This window comes from Argiope bruennichi, chromosome 5 (genome assembly GCF_947563725.1).
Source record: "Argiope bruennichi chromosome 5, qqArgBrue1.1, whole genome shotgun sequence".
In the NCBI taxonomy this organism is placed as follows: domain Eukaryota; kingdom Metazoa; phylum Arthropoda; class Arachnida; order Araneae; family Araneidae; genus Argiope; species Argiope bruennichi.
In genome coordinates this window covers 75552942-75576219 of record NC_079155.1, presented here as the reverse complement: position 1 = coordinate 75576219, position 23278 = coordinate 75552942, and the positions used below count along the sequence as shown (strand labels likewise).

General features: G+C 30.9%; 1 protein-coding gene across 1 annotated transcript in view; it reads left to right on the top strand.

The window, feature by feature from the left end:
• Positions 1-20959, top strand: part of LOC129969389 (cytochrome P450 3A21-like) — a 34791-nt gene extending 13832 nt beyond the window's left edge. The window contains exons 5-14 of the mRNA XM_056083952.1: positions 2224-2340; positions 4065-4153; positions 6334-6479; positions 9149-9264; positions 11110-11260; positions 12011-12174; positions 14286-14374; positions 15697-15840; positions 18323-18485; positions 20056-20959. Coding sequence (XP_055939927.1) covers positions 2224-2340; positions 4065-4153; positions 6334-6479; positions 9149-9264; positions 11110-11260; positions 12011-12174; positions 14286-14374; positions 15697-15840; positions 18323-18485; positions 20056-20151 — 1275 coding nt within the window. The 3' untranslated portion in view covers positions 20152-20959. The remainder of the gene's footprint in view (positions 1-2223; positions 2341-4064; positions 4154-6333; positions 6480-9148; positions 9265-11109; positions 11261-12010; positions 12175-14285; positions 14375-15696; positions 15841-18322; positions 18486-20055) is intronic.
• Positions 20960-23278: the final 2319 nt, after the last annotated feature.

Below are 23278 nucleotides of genomic sequence, written 5' to 3'. Positions count from 1 at the left end.
CGAAATAAAAAAAAGTTGTAAAAATAAGTAAAAAAAATCGCCCAAAAAGTGAAGTTAGAAAACTGCACGCTATACCATAATAAAGACACAGGAAAAAGGTTCGTGGAGTTATGTGAAGATTGAGGGAAATATTTGGAATTAAAATTAGGAATTTTCTGTGCTTTTAAAAAGGTTGGAGGTAATTTGAAAAATGTGTTCTCCGGTATTCTCTCAAGAGGGCATTTTTCAGATTTTTAAAAAATTATTTTTGTTTACTTTTTTTTATTATCAAAATTTCACTTCGCCGTTGTTTAAAAAAAGGGTGCGACCAAAAATTGGAAAATGCATTCTCCAGTAATCCATCGTGAGTGGATTTTTCAGGATCATCTTATTTTTGCTTACTTTCTTTATTAATTAAATTTCATTTCGCCGTTGTTTAGCCTTGAAAAAACTGTGTGATATTGCCGGAGAGTACATTTTTCAATTTAACTCACTCTAAAGATGTTTCACTGACAAATAAAAAAAATTTAGGTAAATATTTCAGTAAATTTTCCAGAACTATGCAGTTCTAACAATTTACATTGATTGGACAAAATATTTCACGGTTGGTGTTTTCTTAGTGACTTAAAAATAATAAATTCAGAACTATAAAATTCTTTGAAATTTAGTAGATAAATACATATTTAATCTAGCAGTATAATTAAATTTTATTTTTCACAAGAAATAATTGTAAGTATTCTGAAAAAATAATTTCTATAAAATAAATTACGGAGTGGATAATAGCACTTAATTAAAATAATTTTCCTTGTTAAATTCCAAGTTTGCGCTGATCTTCAAAAGTAGGGTGATGTGAATGATCACGATTTCATTAAGAATTTTTATGTGCATAATAAATAAAACTGGGAAAAGGCTATATTTTTAAAAAAGAAATAGGGTTTATGTCTACTATAATTTAATGCTTTAATTTTCTTTGTTTTCAGAAATCACGAATACTAAGTTATGCATTTGAATTTAATTGAAACTAAGCACAATAAATATCCCAAGCGAATCATCTGATAGCCAAAGACGATTGGTAAACAATAAAATGTAATTTCTAGAAAATTTGAAACATGAATGTTAATTTTACAAAAACGTCAGTTGTAGCATCTGCACTTTGTCATATTCCTCTCTTAAGACACTGATGGCGTCAATTTTCTACACTTCAACTAAGTTATTAGACATCGAAACAGGAAGCAAAGCAATTCTTGTAAGCACATTTGAAACAACGCTCGTTCAAGTACATTAAAGATTTCCAAGGGTTACTTGAAGAAGCCAGCTATATTCCAAGATAATCCCATGAATACTGTGCCCACTTAAAATTCGGAATTTGAACAGCCCAATCCACTCACTCTAAACCTCAAACATATTCCTCAACAAGCCCTGTTTCGTTAGATCCAGCATTATCACCCATTAAGTTGAACTGCTTGCCTATATCATTAGCATACACAGTTTGTCAGCAAGTGTTCACCAATAACACCAGTAAAGGATCTCTTCTCTACATTCATTTCTCCATGGAGCACATGTGAAGGTTAATGTGACAATCTAGACAGATTTCAATCTAAACTATGATTCCATCTCTTCTAAAACTATGTCTTTCAACAAGGTTAAATTGGTTGGTATTTGATTCTACTTTTTTCTCCATATTAGCACTCTCAAAAGTAAATCTGAACTTAACTGTGAAGTGTTAAAAGGCCAGTTGCCTTCAATCGAAGTTCTTTTGCCCAATGATAAGGATCATTTCTCCGTCGGTGATAGAGTGAATAGTATAAACAAATGATTACCTTTCATTCATTCTAAAATTGTGAAGATGTTTTCGCTTTTAATATTCTTGTCCCAGTTACAGTAAAATTATATGAAACGAGCTGATTTACAATATCTGTCCTTCTTCTAGCCAAAAGTGTTAGAGAGGGTTTTTTTTTTTTTTTTTGCATGGGTTCTATTTATTTCCTATGCATGAACATTTTGATTTGTGTAATAATGAAGGCTTGTATTAATTGCTGAAATTGTTGCTAACTAAAATTTATAGGTATATTCATAACCTGTTATTGGTGGAACAAATTCAGAACATGGGGCATTATTACTTATTATTCAAAATGAAATAAAGAATATATCAATTATGTATCCAATTTATCATTTATCATTTCATGTATTAGGATTTCTTCCCAAATTTTTCTTCTTTTTCAAAAAGTTTATTTCTTATTTCAGGACTTTCTCTCTGGGAATGCTATCGTAGACTCGATGTTACCCTCGCTGACCGGAGAGGACTGGAAGCGGGTGAGAAGCGTTGTTTCACCAACCTTCACCACCGGTAAAATAAAAAGGGTAACGTTATTTTTAATTTATTTCTTAACTCCATCAATATTGATAAGGCAAAAACACCCGTTCAACGAAACTTCGATAGGTACCCGAGATGCCTGGATATCACTACGAAATTCTTTCCCCTTTCATTGTGTATGTTTGATTGAATACCCAAGACGCGTGTTTTTTTCGTTAGATATGCTTATTTAGATGAGTTTGATTAACAAGCAGATTTCTTGACAACTCTCAAAAGATGTCCGAACATACAATTATTGAATAGCCATTAGATAAGCGTGGTCTCTTTTGTATATAATCCCTTAAGGTCACGGATTATCATTTAAATTTTTGAGGGTGATAGGGAATTTTTCATGTGTTGTAAAAACAAACTCAGGCGTTCCAGTATTTTGATTTACTTAAACTCGAATTATCTTAGGAAATGAGAGTATTAAAGCGTGCATTGAGTTGCTTGGCCAATCACGAAGATCAGAGCAATTCGAAAAATGTATCGTGATATGTTTATTATTTACTTTCACATTGTTAAAGAATAGAATTTGCGAGATGTTTGCCTTTTAGCGTATAAATGCGCACAGTTTAAGTAAGATAACATTCTCAGATATATTTTGTTAAAAGGGGCCAATACGAAAAAAACATTGAAAATGAATATTTCAAGCTTAACTTCTATTTCTTATCTCTGGAACATGGACATACAGAAGTATAATCTTGAAATTACAGTATTTACATGAGTCAATGTATCGCAGATTTTAAGTTCCCCTTTCAAACACTCGTTTCCTTCTGTTTAAGTCAACATTTTAGCAAACAATAAAAATGGCACTGTGCTTCTGAATGTTTTTTACTTTAAAAAGACTAGTTTTCCAAATTCATATATTGAATCTCGAAAGAAACAGTTTCAACTAAAAAAAAGTCTTATTCATTTCATAATTTATATCAATATTTCATTTTGAGGTATCACTAGGGTTCTTTTGGGACAAATTGAATCGTAGTCAAATGAGGAGAATGGTAGCTGAGTCAACTCTCTTTTCTCCAAGCTTATGTGCAGGGAAAGAGTATTTGGCCATAGCGGATTACCATTTGGCCATTGACGGATTAGCGGTTTACCAATCGCACTTATACCATTACTCTTCGATAGAATTGGAACTTGAACCTGGACTCCTCAGTACCCGAGGTGGCCCTGGATTTTATCATCGAGTTTTTCATCATTCACATTCTTTATAAAATTTATTACTGTTATGAAAGCTATATAATATCTTTTATAAAAATGAATACAGTAATCTGACAAATAATGTATATCTAAGTTAATTGTGTGAAAAAACTGCAAATGTCACAAAAAATGTATGTAAAGGCTTATATTGCTACTCAGAGAATGATATTATGATAGCAACAAAAATAAGATGAAGATATTATCACTGAGTCATAAATTATCTTTGGATGAATAAATTCATATAAAAGATAATATAATAGCAAATTTATTTCATAACAATTTTGCATATAATCGCTTCTCTAAATCGAATGATGAGGTAGAACAACAATAACGGCTTTTATCAAATCTTATTGTTGTGATTATGTTTAAATTTTATATCTCGTTTTAAAACTAATTGATACATATAATAGTAGAAGTTTTAACGAATGGCCTTCTCAACATTAAGCTTGTTTTACGTATTATTTTGTAATTTCTTGGTGATAAATTAATCTTTTAAGTTGACATTGACATTTTTCTTTCCTTTTTTCAGATGGTAAACATCATTAAAGAGTGTAGTGAGACATTGATGCAGAATTTCAAAAACATTGCAAAAAGTGGTAGATCTTTTAATGCTAAAGAGTAAGTTCCGCAAACTTTTATTATCTTCATTACTCTGTTTCACTTGGCTAGTTCCAAACCCCTTGCTCATTAGAATTAATTTTATTAATTATATAATTATAGATTTATTTAAAGACTTTATTATTCACAATACTTTTAGTCCTTATCAAAGATACTGGAAATACAAATATTTGCTTTACAATATTATTTGGACCAGAAATATGCTAGAAGATCGTAATTAAATGTGTTGCCATTTTAAATTTATTCGAGTGATTAATTTTATTTAAAAAAGTTGCGTTTGATGATTGATTAATTTTCCAATCTTATTAGTAGAAAGTATTCAGTTAAATCAATGAAATTTAAAATTTATATTAAAGCTTTCCATGGAAAGATTTCCAAATTCAAATTTTTGAATTAAATTAAAAAATTATTACTATTGAAATATAACAAGTAAAGCACAAAAGATTTGATCTTACGACTAATATGATAAAAAAGACAAGCTTTAAAACGAGTTAGTTAAATATTGTTTGCATATTTTTCGAAATTATATATAACAATCACTAAATCTAAAAAAAATTAATTATAATTAAAAATAATTAATACAAAGTAAACATCTATATCACATTAGGTGCCTCTTAAGCATTCAAAGGATAAATGAGCTTCATTTATTTTTAATTAAATGAATATGGTTGATTTAAATTAAAATGAGGCTACTCTTATTATTTGGTAATTTCGCCTGTAAAAGTATTATCATTAGAAAATAATTCTCACCACGTATTGATTACTGTAAATATGAATTTACAGAATCATTTATGATGGAGACTTGGCTATTTGCTTAAAGACTGCCAGTCTAAAACGGACTTTGCTCGATAGCTAGAAGTACTTCGAACGATAATGGTATCAAGATTATGGAATAAATTCCAAACTACAGGAAGACCATTTAAAAATTACCCGAAAACTAATATGGATCAATAGCATAGTCATCTCGTAATGGATCCATGCAAAGCAAATGTTGATCCATGATTTTAAGTGCATGGCATCATAAAGAATTAATGGCTTATGAACTTTCTCAAGACCTCGTTGTTTTGTTTGGAAAAATAAATTTTAGACCAATTTTTATAGATGCCTAGATGAAGAATCTTCTAAAGATGTATAGATGGGAAAACTTCTGCAGATACCTAGATTGCGAACAGAATGTGCGGCACTGAGAACAGTGGCATGCATTCTGCTCAATATTTATAGAATAGGATCCGTTTCTTCTGGAGCCAGAGTAACCATTTTCGGAGACAGCAAGAATGGTAACATAAACTCTTCAATAATGAGTAAAAATTTATTTCATGTAATGATTCTTTATAATTCTTCACCACTAGAGATCGTTGTGCTGCTTATTATCATTCTTCCAAAACCGAAATCAAATACTACAGATGAATATAAATTTCTTGGAAGGGTTTCTTGATCAAAGACTGTAAACCTAAGGCATATTTTTGATGCTGAAAAAAACTATCGCAGCTTTTCAAACTAGCTGTTGGCGATTATTTTATTTTTACGAGCGGCAATCCGAGGCTACATAAAACTGAAAGTGCTGATGGTCTTCTGAATGAAGTGGGCATTCATCAAATGGTGTGAAGTGCTAAACTTCCGGATCACAATTCCATAAAGCATGCTTGGGATGTTCAATCAAGAGTCTTACCTCCAGAAATTTGCCCAGACTTTAAAAACTTCGCTATAAAAAGAATGGGATCTGTTGCCACAAGCTTTGATCAACAACATCGTTTACATCATGAAGTCCCATTGTGTAGCTAGTAAACCTTTGCGAGATGACCGTGCCAATTATTAGCTGGACCATTCTGAAATATCATATCTCAAATTCTAGTAAATTTTAGTATTTTTTTTTAATGTTTGAAACAATTTTACTCCTTTTGCTATGTTAGTTTACTGTTAGCTGTCTCTTAGTATTACGCATATGTCCTAAAAATATTATTGTAGTAAATTAATTCTTATTCGAAACTTTACATTCTTTACATTTTTAAGTTCATTTTCAGATAGTAATTTTTTAATACTATTTTAAATATTACAATGTAAATTCTAGTTTTACATATACGATAGTTTAACCTCTTACAGCCCCCTCCCTTTTATTTCGGAAATGAATATTAATAGAATAATTTCACAATTATTGAAGGTTTTTATTTTTCTGTTATCAGATTTTATGGCGCCTTTACACTTGATGTTATAGCAAGCTCCGCTTTTTCAACTAAATTGGATTCACACAAAGATCCAAATAATAAATTTGTTCGAGCTGCTAGACAAGGATTTTCAACTAATTTCACTTGGAGAATTGCTTTATATCGTAAGTTCATAAACATTTGTGATTATACATAGTATTTTTTTTCCTTTCTCGTATACGAAGTGTAGATAAAATATTGTAATCTTTAAAAAACTGGAACTCCAGATTTGACGAGTCTCCACGTTTTAGATCTCACTTCAATTCGAAAAACACGTTTTTGGAAAAAAGTATGTCTGTCTGCTTCTCTCTGATAAGAATAATTCTAAAACTTTTTGAGATAGACGAATGAAATTTGGCATACGGTCTTATGCCAAATCTGTATATTTCTATCAAATTTTTTGCAAAATTCAATCAGAAGAATTCTGCCTGTCCATCCAGCTTTCCAAATACAACTGAACTTGATAACTACAAAACGCAAAAAACCTAGATAGACAAAATTCGAACACAGATTTAAAATCTACAGTGTAGACACCTCCCAGATTTTGATCTACATCTAGCAACAGGTTGACTGTCTGTCAGTCTGTACTTTCAAAAACATGTAAATGCGATAACTCGTAATACTAAATACAGAGAAAACGTTATAATCGTCATCGAGATTTTGGCGAATTTGCAAGTTTCAGTCTTTCATGATGTGAAAAAGCACATTTTTGGCATTATATATGTCTTTCCGTCCGCCAGTCCTTCTATTTGGCTGTGAACACGAAAATTCAAAAACACTTTGAGGCAGACAGATTAAATTTGGCATATGGATTTATAACCAAATTTCTAGATTTCAATGAAATTTTGAATAAAAGTCTGTCTGTTTGAATATAAATGAACTTTATAACTACAAAACGCAAAGAGCTAGATTGATAAAATTTGGAGCACAGGTTTAGCATCTAAAATATAAATTCTTTACAAATTTAGACCCATATCTGTCAGACATTTAACAATCTATCTCTCTGTACTTTAGCGTGCATGTAAACACTGCAATTTATAAACATAACGACTTAAATGAATGATATTCGTTGCGCTATCTTGTGACGCAAATTTGGGTTCAGGTTAAATTTTGGAGTCAACCTGTCGGAAAAATGATGTAGAAAATACAAATTCTCATGATAGATTTAGTAAAATTGTCAAATTTATGCGAAAGCTGGGTACTTAAAATTAACGCCACCGCAGCTACAGATTTGGCGGTTTTTAAGTGCCGCTAATCACTTTCAAAATTCAACGCCAACGGATTGCTCTTTATTGGCGCATTAGTGCAAAAACCGCCAAATCTGTAGCTGAGGTGGCGTTAATACGTAAGTACCAAAAGCTGTATATCATAAATATCATTCACCAATGGCATGCAAGACATTCGCGACCTTAATCGAGCATCAAAAGTTTATGCGGGAGAAGGGATAAAAATTTAATAGGGTGTATGCAAGAAAATTTCAGGGAGACTCCCTATGCTCTCTTTCGAAATCTTCATGCTCGTGTATTGATCAGTTCAACCTATTCGTAAATTATAATAAAGGTATCAAAACACAAGAGTGTCTGTGAAATAATATAAGATTCTGAATGACATCAGGAGATCTACAATTATCATAGGGTTAGGTATACGAAATAAATGCAAGCAAAACAATTACAAGATATCTTTGTCACTATTTCTCTCCCTGCTAATTATTAAGGTGAATATGTGTGCTCGAGTTCTACAAGCCAGGCCATTTGATCTACAGATATCATATTTGGCACATATGTACTTTGCAAGGTAGGAATAACTTTGTATAAAGATTTTTTTTTTTGAAATTTTAATTAAAATTCCAATAAATTAAATATTAAGTTCAATTTTCACGTTTTCTTTGATAACTTCCTAAAATATTATCACACAAAAATAAATTTTACACCGTCCCAAAATTAAAAATGTATATCTTTTTAATGATACTAATTTAATAATCGTGTGAATTTTTTGCCGTATTTTTCCAATTTTTTAAAAACATTTTTTTTCACTTGATTTTTTACAGAAGAATACATTGTTGCTCTAAAATTCAAACCGTTTTCAATGTTTCATCAAACATTTAATCGCAAGATTTTCTTCTCTTTTTGAAAGCTAAAGAAGGAGGATTCTGTTTTATAATATCCTTAAATTAGCTTTGATAACATATTTAAGAATCATGAGCTTTCATATGAAATCAGAATTATGGGAATTAGTTCAGCGGTTTTGGTTGTCGAATTCTGTCGCAAGATTTCTCCATTTAGAATACATTACAAAATTTTGCTATTTCTAAATATTTTTTTTTTGTTTCTTTAAAAGTAAAGAGTTGTAGAAAGACCTTTGATGATTTATATAGAGGTGATAAGCTTTAATATGAAAAAAAAAACTGGCAAAATCATTCCATTTTTATAGGTGGGCGAATGGTCCATTGATTTCCCTTGTTATTTTAAATATATAAATAAGATTGAAATGGAAAAAAACTTTACATTTTTTATAAATTAATAAATTTAAGTTTGCAGTATGGACCTAAAAGCATTTAATTTTTTAATCAATTTTATCATTATTCTTAATTCTAAAAGATAAAGAAAAACCATAATGCATTGTATTTTTCATTCAAAGAATTTCATCGCTTTGAATTGGCATTTGTATATGTTCTCTTTACTTTGGATGCTTTTGAGACTTTTTTTAATTTTTATTTTTTATAATGAGTTATCTTATCTGAAGTGAAAAGAAATTTCTATTTACTATTTATGCTATATTATATATGTATTTGCAGAATTATTTCCAAGGCTGATGCAAGCATTCGGGATTCCTTTTATTCCTTCAACACCAACTAATTTCTTCAAGGACCTCACTCTGCAGTTGATAGAACAGAGAAACAAAACGGGCCAGGTATTATGGATTTTTAAAGTAGTCGCCTTCGGCGACCATTTTGTTCGCTCATAATAGTGATTGTTTTTAACTTCAACTGAATTCCTTATGTATAATTTAATATTCGTGGTTCCCTCATAGAAACTGGAAATATTTGTACTCTGAGAAAAAAAACGCTTTTTCAAATTAATTCTCATAAAATCTGGCATATTTTAACATTTACAGAAATATGCAACATGTACAGATTTCAAAAAGCCAAAAGCTCAGAAATTAACTTTCAAAACCCTGATTAACAAGAACCCTTGTGATAAAAAGAAACAGATTTTTACATTTTTTAAACATGTTTTTTTTTATTTCGAAACGGATATATAAAATTCTTTTTATTGTATTTATATGAAATTTTATACTATAATACGGCATTATGAATACCTTAAACATATTTCTGTTCAGTTCTGGACCGTAGTATATTTTTAGGAGACTATTCATACTGAAAAATATTACACATTTTTCAGATTTTAAAGTTACGTGATATTCAATGCTTCTTTTAAAAAATTATTTGAAGTATATTGAACTGAAGAGAAATTCACTGCAACTGCTGAAACTTTATTCCAATATAATGGGAATTTTGGAATGATTTTATACAGAATTGTTTTTTTTAATGGATCGATTTGAGGTTATGAATTTGCTCATTATCACATAACAAAGTATTTTCAATAGTTATAAAAAATAATTAAATTAAGAGACAACTCTTTTCATAAGCTTAATAAAAAAAAACAGTTCAATATTTTATATGTAATAAACCTTACATCAAGTACAATATTTGATTCGGAAGAAATCTCCTTATTTTACAGCGTAAATTTCAAAGATTTTCGTTGTCGCAAAGATCCAATTCCTTTAACAAACTAGAAATAATCAATAAACCTTAAGTTTTAATGCATTAGAATAGAATAAAAGGAAAAACTAAATACAAAAAAATTAAAAGAAAAATGAGAATTCGGCCTGAAGGTTTTAATAAGTGTCAGTTTCAAGCAGGGTTTAAATCAGAGATTTTTCCCTGTGAATGATTTGACTTTAGTCCAAAAATTGTCTATTCGTGACTTGAATCATTGACCAATCACGTATCGTACGTAACCTTGTCGTCCAAAAAATCCTCTAAAACTGAGATTTTCGGACAACAAGAACTAGTACGTACAATATAAAAACAGTGAATGAAACAGTTCAAATAAAAATTATTTTTTTTTGGTCTTAAAAACCAGAATTTATTATTTGAAAAGTTCAGCTCTGTCTTTGGAGAACTGAAGAATCATGTTGGATAAGATGATGATGGAGTGACTTATTGTTAAATGGTATTACAGAAAATGAGCAAACAGAAAGTTTACTTCCATCTGTCGAAAAGTACTAATTTTTGCTTGACATTTATGTTTCTGAATCGAGGATGACACATTAATCATTTGCAAACCTTCACTCGACTCATCATCTTATCCACCATAGCGTGTCATTCCACTGTAAAGACATATGCTAGTTCAAATTGTGAAATCTATTACCAATAAATTCTGATTTCACCAAAGGAATAATAACAAAAAAAATCGGTTTTATTTTCGTACCTTTTGATGCAAAATAGTTATTTGTATAGGAAGGAATATCTGTGATGGCGAATTATTTATTCTTAAAGTTGCATCGGACTTTTGAATTGCAATGTATTTCATCCCAATTCTTGGTTCTATTCAAATCCCAAGAACTAAAAATTGCTATTTTTTTCTAATGTGTATTTCATTTAACCTATTATTTTCATCATTTTGTACTGCACTGTAATAAAATGATGTAAAATTCCGACTGGAATAATACAGATATGCATCTTTTCTACAGACCAGAAATGATTTCCTGCAACTCTTGATGGACACGGTAAAGGAAGTCAGCCAAGGACAGAAATGGGAATCGGCAAGCGACAAAGATGATATCACATCTAATTATGGTCAAGACGAGAGCACTCATATCGCCAAGAGCGTCACCAATAAAAGTAAGTACGAATTGTACAGTAATTTGATAAAGCTACTAAAATAACTACTTTCGTAAACAACTTACAAAGTGTTAACATTTCAATTACTGGAAATAAACATATCGTAATCATCAAAAACAAAATCAATGCTCGTATTTTCTTAAAGTACAATGCTAGACTGTACTTTTAGAAACATGTAATAATTCAAAAACGCAATGGCTTAAATATATCAAATTTGGCATGGTATTTTTCAACTACAAGTGCAGTTTTTTGACAAAATTTTGTTTCAATCGATTGGGAAAAACGCATTTAAAACACATATTAAATATTTGGATACTATTAATGCATGTCAGGGATTAATTGCCAAATAACTCGCCAAAGATGACACAAATATATTAATAAAAATTCTAAATTCACTCCAAAAATATTTCGTAACTATGTGTGCCAGTGCCATGTAAGGCGTTCTCTGGCATGGCAAGTTTATTTGAGAGACTGTGAGAAAGTTTTTGGGAAACCACAATCTCTGGGTTTTTTTTTTTTTTTCATTTGTATATGAATTTGCATGATCTTGATATTAAAACTGTAGATAATGCATTAAATTTTGAACTTATTCAGCAAAAGGTAAGAAGCTTTGCCTATGCCACGAGGCAAAATACAAAAATACCTTATTGTACAAGTGTAAGAGAATGTCGAGATAAGAATGCCCCCCCCCGCTACTTATTTGTATAAAATTTTTTGATATTCACCGCATTTCCATTTCTTTTCTTGTAGATCTCTCACTGGACGAACTGGTAGCGCAATGCGTCATTTTTTTCCTAGCTGGTTATGACACTACTGCAACGACTCTGTCTCATGCATCTCATCTTCTTGCTTTGCATCCCGAGGTCCAAAGCAAAGCATATGAAGAGATCCGTGAAGTTATAGAAAAACATAAGGTATTTCAATCTCTTAAAAATCTTTGACTGCTGCGTAATTTATTTTAGTCGTTCTTGCTTTTTGTTCGTAAGAACAGAATATTGTAAATGAATTTTCGTTCCTTTTCTGATGTAGAATTTCAAGTTTTGTGATCTCCATGATATAATATAAAATCTTTTCAAAATTATTTCAAATTCGGTCAATTTTATTTAACTTGTTTCCACCAAAAGTATCCTCTGCAAGTAATTTTGAAAAAAAAAATGTATGTTTGAATTTTCATTATACTTACAGTAATGAATTGTAAAATATATTAAATTCTAATCAATAGAAAATAATATTTAAAAAAACCTTTTTATTAACATGCTAAAAAAAATAAATAATTCGTTATTTTTAAAGGATGTTTTTGAAAAATATGCAATTTAATACCTAATCGTAAAAGCCTGAGATGTTAAAAAAGAAATACTATAACTGAATTAAGGTACAGTGAATAAATATCTTAAGAATGAAAATTCCTAAACATTCCTTAAAAATAAAATCAGTGGAAGTGGTCTCTCCAAAACGATTTCTAATAAAAGCGTTATCCGAGAGAATGCATTACATGGCATTGGATGTAATAGTAAAGAAATGTTAACCTTTGGCGTGAATTTAGTATTTTTACTGAATCTATCAAGCCAACCTTGGCAAGTTTTTAGACGAATAATCCCTGGCATGCGGTTAACAGTATCCAAAATTCGAAATTGTATTTTAGACTCGTTTTTTACAACCGGTTGAAACAAAAATTTGACACGAAACTGCACTTGTAGTTATAAAGTACTGTGGTAAATTTGATATATTTAAGTCATTCTGTTTTTGAGTTATCGCATTTACATGCTTTTTTTACATGTTTTTTTTTTTTACTTGGTTGACTAGGAGACAGTCAACCTCTTACCAGATCTGACTGAAACACTGTCACCTGTCTATGTCATAGATATTAAATTTGTCTGCCGAATTTTATTTATCTATCTCTTTTTGTCGAGTAGTTATTGTAGCGGATTGAATTGCGCGAGGATAGAATCTGGGACCTTATGGTTCGCAGTCCAGCAACATGACCACGATACAAAAGCAATTGCTCGTGCAGTGTAGCTGTTAACTGGCTTATAAGCTTTCACCACAGACTCTCCCTCCAGTGAGTCGCACGATATGGCTGAGCATTTGAGTAGCGCTAAGCATTATGGCGAGCATATATGGGTGAGTGGATGCTGTTGCTGCGTCAAGTGAGTCTGACGACTTTGGTTTGCTGTGGATAGATGGCGCCACAACAGCTGTACGAAGGTTGAAGGATCATCGTCCAAGGTCACCAATGTGGCGAATCGGATTGAGCGAGGATAGAACCTGGGACCTTGCGGTTCGCAGCCGAGTAACATGACCGCGATACAAAAGCAATTGCTCGTGCAGCGTAACTGTTAACTGGCTTATAAGCTTTCACCACATTATCACGTTAAGTTATATTCGAGCGACGGATCGATAAACTTTCTCTTCACGGATTTGCTCAAAATTTGACAGAAATCTAGAAATCTGATATGAAGGCCGTATACTAAGTTTCACCAGTCTAGCTCAAAGCGTTTATAGTTATCTTCCTCACGGACAGACCGAAGCATATTTTCTAAAAATGTGTTTTTCGAACTCAAGGAAGTCCAAAACATGCAAATTCATCAAAATTTTGAGTTCGAATTTTTTTTAAATTATAATTCTTCCTCTAAACTACGTTTGCGAGAAATTAAAAATGTATCATAAATGTCATTAAAATTTTAGTTCACTTAAGATACGAGATTAAGTTGAAAAATCGGTATTTTTAATTCAATATTCTTCATTTTCGAACAGTCTTCTTCATGAAGCCGTTTGAATTGTGTTCCTTAATTCATTTTTCAAGAAGTTACATTTCTCGTTTATATATTTCCATGTATATAATTACATGTATAATATGTCCTGCAATTCTTGAGTGAGAAAATAAGGAATTTTATGGTTATTTATTATTTAAAATTCTCAGTATTATTTTGTTCTGCTTTGCTTGAAATTTTATTAAATAAAAGTAAATTATGAGTTAGTATGTCTATTCATTTTGCATGTAATCAAATTCATCCACATTTTCCAGGGTGAACTGACTTATGAAGCACTTCAAGAAATGAAATATCTTGATAACATTATATCCGAGACTTTACGGATTTATCCGCCAGTCACCAGGTAAATATGAGTGTTTAAAATAAGAGACTGAATTGACTAAAAGTAATGGCCTTTTACATTCATAAACTTTTTCGTGAAAAATTGATAAGCTTAAATGGTAATATCGATTTTTGATCTCTAAATCAGTAGTTTTCAAACTCTATGTACTGGGGAATTTACCTATTTTGCAACTCTAAAATAGACTACATAATGAGATACTTCTTTTAATAAATTGGTTCATTTAGTTTCACATTTCAACCTAGTCGGAAACGGTCTTGTAGAACTCTACGTGGCCTCCTAAGATCAGTATGTGCAAGTTCTTCATTCTAGATGATTGAGTGCGGTTAACACGAAATGTTTGATGAAAATCAAACCGGTTGATGTTCGCGTGGTGTATGACATAATAAGCGGAAATAGAAGCGCTACGGTATGATTGTATGGGAAAAGGTCTCCAAAAGGACTCAAAGTTTGATGAGATTCCATCTCAACATGCATTTACCGCAAGTAACTTCTTGGGTCTCTCAGTTGGATGTAGATGGATTGAGCATGGTGATCCCGTTACAAGGACCCTCCCCCCCTATCTCCTCCTCCTCCTCTCAAATCATCTGATTTATCTCCAGTTTATTTTTTTCTAAAGTGCATTGAAGGCTGCTGGTCACAAAATGCTGGTAGATTGTAAAACATTCCTGGTGGCACAAATCGCCATTGCTGCTGCTTCTATTCGAAAAATGCGTGGTATCCTTAAGAAATGCACTGCACTACATGTGGCGTAGGTACCAAATGTACATCATAGTCTATGGATGAAACTTTGAAGACTTACTGTGATTCTCGCAGCTACTACTGTACTCTTTCTTTGAAGATAACAAAGTGCTTTATACTGCTTTCTGCATTGTGCCTTCACAGTATCTCAATACTTCTTTATCATTTGTAAATGACATTTGCGATAATGGTTTCCTAAGTGATTATGATTCCTAGCAATATTCTTTACCTCCCCTCCAAGTATGTATATGGAGTTCCGGAATACCTTGTATATATGTTACAATCAATACTATTAATCTGTTATTACTAATATCAAACAGTCGATATGATAAATCGATTAATCACTTTAAAAAATATTATTAATAGTAACCGATTATTCACATAATCGTAACATTCATACCTTAAGTCCATATGGTTAAAACATAAGTGAACGCGGTTGTGAATTAAAAAAGTGTAAGAGCAAATAAAATGGCATGTATGCATGTTCGTGGTGTTTAAATTAGATCGATTCGTAAGCAAATGCATCTTTTCCATTATAATTGTAATCTATGTTTTTTTTTTTTTTTTTTTTTTTTTTTTTGCAGATTGGAAAGGTTGACAACATCTGATTGTAAATTAGGAGACACTGGTATAACAGTCCCTAAGGGCATGGTTGTCACTATTCCAAATCACGCTTTGCAAAACGATCCCAAATACTTCCCAAATCCAGAGGAATTTGACCCGGACAGGTAAACTTTTATTCGTGTTCTTTGTTATGCCTATCATAACATTATTAACTGAATCGCCAATTTGCTGATTTGAGGGATGTGTCATGGAGTGCTTGAACTCAAGGTTCTGAATCTTCAAATTGAACAAGTGATATGAGTATTAACATGGCATTTAGATTACAAAGTAAATTGTTATGCTTAATTAAGAGAAAGTCTTTCGTAGAATAGTAAACTGATTATAATTTATATTTCAGAAATAAAAAGCTAAAGACAAAGTTTTACATAAGTGTTTTTTTCGGCAAAATTGGCCAGAGTCAAGTCGGTTTAATACAGCTATGATGAAATCCTAGGTAGAAGGAAATGGTAAGGTCTCTTAGCCTTTTTCGGAAGCATCAGATTGTAAATTTAAATTTCTTCAAGGGCGATGTTGCCATTTTGTATATGTTCTCGAAAAATTTGGTAGAAAGTTTCTTATGGAATCCTTACAATAGCAGAATCCCACCTCGTAATTGAAAAATTACTAGGTCAGGGTTCATTTCGTTGAGGATTTGTCGTTTCTGAAGGTCTGTGAAACACTCAATACAATATCAAGGATTAAAAATTGACATTTTATGTCCATGAATTTTAAAAATAGAATATGTCGAATGTAAAGTGTACGTGATGTCTTTGTCATCCGCTTTAAATATGCACATTTATTCTCTTTAACTCTCTCTTCTGATACTTTGATAACCTGGAGACAATGCCCCACAAACACGTTTCTCAGTTTTAAAACCTCATTCAACCAAAGATCGGGGAACCATGTAAATTAGTTTGATTTACGTTAAATCTGACATCGAGACTCAGATGTCTTCCCTTTCGTGTGACCTGGGAATTTGGTCAGAGGGCTGCTGTATTTGATCATGTTTCAAGAGTTTTATCCTAAAGTGTTTTCGTATTGTTTAAAACCAGAATATCAATCCATCATGTAACCATGAAGTTAACGTGATTTACTTTTGCCTAAGGGCCGGGATAGCTTACTTGGTAGAGCGTTGGGTTCGCATCCCTTTCGTTGTGAGTTCGAACCCGCTAGTCGAAGACTCTCCGTGTGTGGTGGTGGCTGGTGCACGCATAAATCCGTCGTGGTCACAAAGTCTTCCATGTCGAGTGCAATACCACTCGGGGTACCGGAAAAGAGGTGATCGTTCATCGGTTCAGCTCTAAACTACGATCTGTGGTTGAATGAATGAAATGCATAAAAGAAATCCGCCCCGTAAAAAGGGTTGTGACGCGTGAGTAACTAATTTATACTCTTGGCCCTAGATGGCACTACTGAAATACAAGAGACGCAAAAATTTCGGTTTAAATTCCCTAACATAGTCAGTGGGCTTGTCTATGACAAGTGTCCTCAGAAACAACAACTTTTGCCCTTTTCTGATGAATTCGCATCTCATTATGATAATAGATCTGTCAAAATTCTGCCCGAACAAAAATGGTAATGCACAATTTTTGAACGTCGAAAGCTTTAGTCACGAAAGAAATTGAGATTAAAGCTCTGGTTTGAATAATTTTCTTAGTCTTACTTACTATTTACAAACAAATACATTCATATTTAAATGTATTGGCGAATTCTTCGTCTCAAAGCGTCAAAAAAAGTTCACGTAAGCAATTTAAAAAGTGAAAAAAGTAATATCGAATAAAAATCTTTATTTCTTTTCACATACAAAAATTTCCTACAAATCAAAATTCGGCTTAAGTTAAACTTTTCATAGTTTGCAATTTCACTAGTACTATGAACACTATTACCTGTACTAGATGCTTTTACAGGCAACGATGTCTTATAGGAAGCTCAGTAACGCTTTTATTCATCCCCGCAATTTTGGAACACCGAAAGCTTTAGTCACAAAAGTAATGGTGATTAAAGATCTGATTTGATTACCCATGAAAAAACTGTTAAAGGGGCAATTTGTAAATACGTATGTGATTAGTTTAGGCAAAGTGAAACTGCTTAATTTGGACCTTAGTGACAAACTCAGGAATTTTACCTCGGATGTTATACACAAAATACAGAAAAAGAATCCAATGCAAGGATATGAAAAGAAATATTGTGCACTTAATCCTGAAATATGAACACTTAAATGTTCTTTTGATTGTTTTTATATGTTGAGTTCTTGATAACTAATATCTGAAAAGTTGCCTTCCGCTTCTTGAAAGACATCTCGACAAATCGAATTTGACAGGGACAATGCCTTCTAGTTCATTCAGATGGCGTCTCCGATCATACTCTTATATGTTATTTGGGTTTATTCTGTGTTTTCTACTTTCTTCTACAATTTATATTCGAATTATATGCATGATAGATGTGCACCAAGGTCAAAACAAAATAATAATTTCCTACATTTTTGGTATACAACAGAAAACAGGAAGAGTTAAAATCTCATATTGAACCATATATTCTGAATACTACGTCCCCCCACATTTTTTCCCCTTCTTCTCATTATTATATCGCTTTTCATTTCTTCTGAAGGTTTACGCCAGAGGAACGTGGGAAACGGGATCCTTATGTTTACCTGCCCTTCGGATCTGGTCCGAGAAACTGCGTCGGAATGCGATTTGCCCTTATGGAAGTAAAAGCATGTCTTGCCTATGTTATCGCCAATTTCAAGCTTCAAAGAAGCCCAGAAACTAAGGTAACATTTTAATTATTCTTATAGTGAAATAACAATTTGGAAATAAACAGTGACACGAGAAATTTGATGAAAGACCAGGAATAATGTATCTTATGTGCTTCCCTCCTTCAAATATTAAGTAATCATTAAAATGTTTAGTAGTAGTTCAGTAGCATGCGTGTGTCACGTGACTCAACAGGAAAGGCTATTATACCTAGAGCTATCAAGTTTTGTTCAAATATACTTTTGAAAGCAAAAATAGTCACTTAGAAGCATTTTTCTTTTTAATTTTTTATTCTAATTTTAATTACTAAAAACTAAGAGAAACTGTCCCTGGAAGTAGTGGTGAAAACCACTACTTCCGAAAATATTATAGAAATATAATATTGTGTCCTTTCTTGTTGTGGTCCAACAGCTGATTTCTAAACCATAAAAAATATGCTTATAATTTCAGTTAGGAAATTGATTTAAATAATAGGAAGAATTATATTTTATATTGTTTGAGTTAATAAAAATATTTCTCAAAAGATTGAGGAATCGAAATTTTTATACAGTCCCTTGGTCCCATCAATCATATTTACTTAAAATATTCGTAAAGCTGTAACATTTTAAACATAACAAAAAAAAAATCAATTTTAATGCGACTAAAACTGATCGACTTATAAAATGGTAAAAATCACCATTTCAGAAGAATTTCGCTAATAAATCTGAACCTTGATAGAGATCTTAAGATATCGTTTGGAAATTTAAATTATTTACATTTGCGTTATTTTTTCAAAATGTTGCTTAAATTAAATTTGTATACAATCCTCAATTAGGTTATACAGGTGCAACTTGATTTATTTTAGTCATAAAACGATGGATTTTGTATACAATCCTCAATTAGGTTATACAGGTGCAACTTGATTTATTTTAGTCATAAAACGATGGATTTTTTTATCGTATATATTTGAGTGTGCCGGCAATTTTTTTGCTAAATATAACATATAGAAACGAGAAACCGTATGAAACTGCAATTTGTGATACTGGAGAATCCAAATGCTAATTGAACACGACAATATCTTTGACTGCCGTTGTTTAGACACTTCAGTATCTGTCGGTCTCTTAGCTTCTCCTTCCGTCTACTATTTTGCTTCGCAGAACTTGTCTTGTCACGCTGTGTGTATATTGTCATCGCTTTAGACAATGTACCTTTAGAAGCATCGTAAAGCTGGGATGTTTTAATCACAGTTGCTTCAGTTTATCGGCTTCTACAATCTGGTCTCTTTAAAAGTTTGTGAGATCAGACAAAAATCCAAGTCGTATAGTAAAGCTAACTCACATTACCATGATATATACTTATTATATTTAAAAAAACTGATAGTTAAGATCATATTTTAATGTTTACGATGCGCGTTCTTTAAATGTCACTTTTATTAATAGGTGTTTCTATTATATTGATAACCATTTATATCATTTATCATCATGAATTGCATCTGTATCTCAAAAACAAAATTCTTTATTTGTTTGTATTTGTATTATAGACTATAGAACCAGACAAGCATTTGAAAACTAAGCAATTATTTTATGTACACCAAATATCTATTTATAGGTTCCTTTGGAGTTTCAACTGGGGCCAGGACTTCTGCACGTTAAACAACTGGTTCTTAAATTGGAAGAAAGAACAAATAAAATTCCTTTGAAATAACATTTTATACTGAAATGATGTATAGAAAGTAGAATTAATAATAATAAAAAAAAGAACAAAAAATATAATATTTTATGTAATATTTTAGTGAGAAAAGAGATAAAACATATTGTAGTGTTTGAATTTCATGCTTATTATAGTTTATTAATTTGAAGTTTAAAGAATTTTTGAAAGAAAAAATGTTTTATCAAAGATGAAATAAATACTAATAAGTAAAGCAGTATCTTATACGTTTAAACAATACTTTATAATATTTTTTTAAATATTTGCAGATGTAAATATCAAACAATTGGACATATCCGACTCTTCTCAGTATTAATTTAATGCGAAAATTTCATAATAAGTTCAAAGAAATATATGAAAACGAATATATCGTGTTTTATTGCTTTAAAGTTATATTTTTTATAGATAGCTGAAGACAGAAGATTTTCCTTCTTGCAGAAACGTAATTTTACAGTTTATTTTTCAACTCGCATCTTGTTGCACTAGTTTTCTGAATTTTCGAAAACTAGTGCTCGATATTATTACGATATTATCATATCATCAAAAATTATTCAATAACTCTATGGAATTAAAATTAATCAATTAAGAGGTAATATTTATCGAGAATTAGAGAAAAAATTATTTTAAAATTCAATCACATTTATGATAATTAATTATGATATAGTTCAAGGTCTGATTAAAGAGCTTTCTAAATATGCTTTAATTAAGGTAATAAAAAGAGAAAAATAACTTTTTTGTCTAAAAATGGCGTCAAAATAAAATCATAAAAACTCGATAAGCTGAAAACAAAAAAAAAATCAATTCAAAATGAATATCATTAGAAAATTCAATATAAAATAAAAGTAAAGGAAACTTTAAATAAAAGTTTAAATTATTAAATTCAATTAAAGTATTTTTATTCAAGTTTCAAGCTTTTGTGATTTTATTTATATGTGCCTATTTTTGATATAAAAGTATTTTTCTTCGTTTAGTACACTAATAAAATCGAGATTTCAAAAACTTTATCATGTTATCATTCCGCAACTCATTATTCAATTTCCTATTCCTGATACTTCTTTTGATCATAAGCATCCATAGAACATTTATAAAATTTTGGAATCTCATAAATTGGGAGACATTTGCTGAAATAAAATGCGTAGTTAAAATAACGGTTTTTCTCAATTCCAATTTTTTCATTGAAAAGAAAATCTGCGATAAGAATTGTATCCAAAAGATTTTTTTTATCATACTGAGATGTTTAAAATCATTATTATTTGTAATATTATACTCTCAACAACATTAAATAAATGTGTACAAATGACACATTTCTTTATTTCACACTGAAGTTCACTGTTATTTTTTTTATCAGTTTGAGTCGAATCAGTTCAGAGTTCAATCTCAGAAGAATAAATGAATTGCATAGATCAATCATTTCACCTGACTTTAAAATCATATAACAAGCAAAATAACTCATAGCATCTAAATTTTACGGTCGGCCATTCAGAACCGCTCCACGCAATTTTTTCTTTTACCACATTTATATTCGACATTTTTATGAATCTTCACATTTTATATTTTCCAATCCATGAAAAAATATGTATCTTCTTTGATCAATCGTCTATCTAAGAAATGCAATGAATTAAAAGGGTGAAATTTTAGTAAGTGGTCTTTAAAACAAAACTCCAGATTTCTATCCAATTTGAAATAAAATCCATCTGCAGGAAATTTATCAATCTGTTCACCCAAATGCATGTAGACTTGATAAGAAAAAAAAAGATAGTTAAATGGATTAAATTTAAGATTAGCTTGAAAGCAAAGGTGGATTCTTTATGATCTAATGTAATGTTTTCAAATTCCTTTCAATCTTTAAGAAGACACCATGAAACATTGCATAATATCACACCAGAAATAGTGACTTTCTTGATATGGAATAATTTCGCATTTATTACAAAATAAATATTTAGCGAGATCTGTATTGCCACATTTAAATAAATAAATAATTAAATACATTCAAAAGATATACTTTCAAATACATATCCCAAAGAGAGTAAAATCCAATCAAAATTACTCAAAGTTGTAATATTCAGTGAACAATGGCGAATTTAGTTATTTTGCAGCCCTAGGCAATGCATATTATGAAACCCCTTTTTTCAAAAACTAATCAATTCAGTTTCACATTTCAACATATTTTTATTTTAATCAAAATGTTAATGAATTATTTTAGATTATTATTCTTTATTTTATAAATTCTCTGAGGATATGCATGTTTTTACTATTTGTCACTGCTTATGAAATCATGGCATCCACATTTTTTATACAATACTTTTAAATAGAAATTCGGGGTTTACAAATGCTGCAGTAACTAATGGTACGCAGTGAAATTTAAAAAAAACCTGATTAACTATATTAGACAAAACTTTAATAGTATCCTACTATTTTAAAATATGAGAACTAACATTTTTTACAAATTTGTTTATTTGACAAATAAATTAATAACATTTGTTAATCGTCTTGCATGTGCCGCCACCCCCCCCCACACACACACTCTCTCAATCTGGAAAATATCAGCGCCTTCCTAGTTGGACATCTGCCAGTGGCATTGAGCAGGAAGAGCGCCTCTTCAATATTCAAACGTATATGTAAATATATATACTATAATATTTTTAAACATTCCAAATTTATGGTAAATCAATAAATAAAAATAACATATTTTTGCATATTGATTTGTAAAAGGAGAATTTTTTTCCCCCTTTATCTCACCTGCATCTTGGTGAAAATCCGTCACCTGGCGCATGCGTAGAACTCGGAAGATTTCCGCCTCTGAAAAGCACAGAATATCTTGAAATGTGTGCTTCGTAGATGGACTCCCATTATACAACTATCTAATAATTGAGAATAAATACATAAATCTGACAATATCGTTCATTCTTTAAATTGCATTCTTACTACGAAAGCAGGCTTTGTTTATTTTTACCATAGTATGCGGAAAGAAACAATAATTTTTTTTCTTTATTTCAAATACAAAAAATTCTTTTCGTCAAACTGGGAGGCTCTTTCAATTTTAGACAAAGACAATGAAATATAAAAATTTTGAAGCAAACATAGATAAGGAATTTATTGCTGTCACATAATTCTGCATTTAATA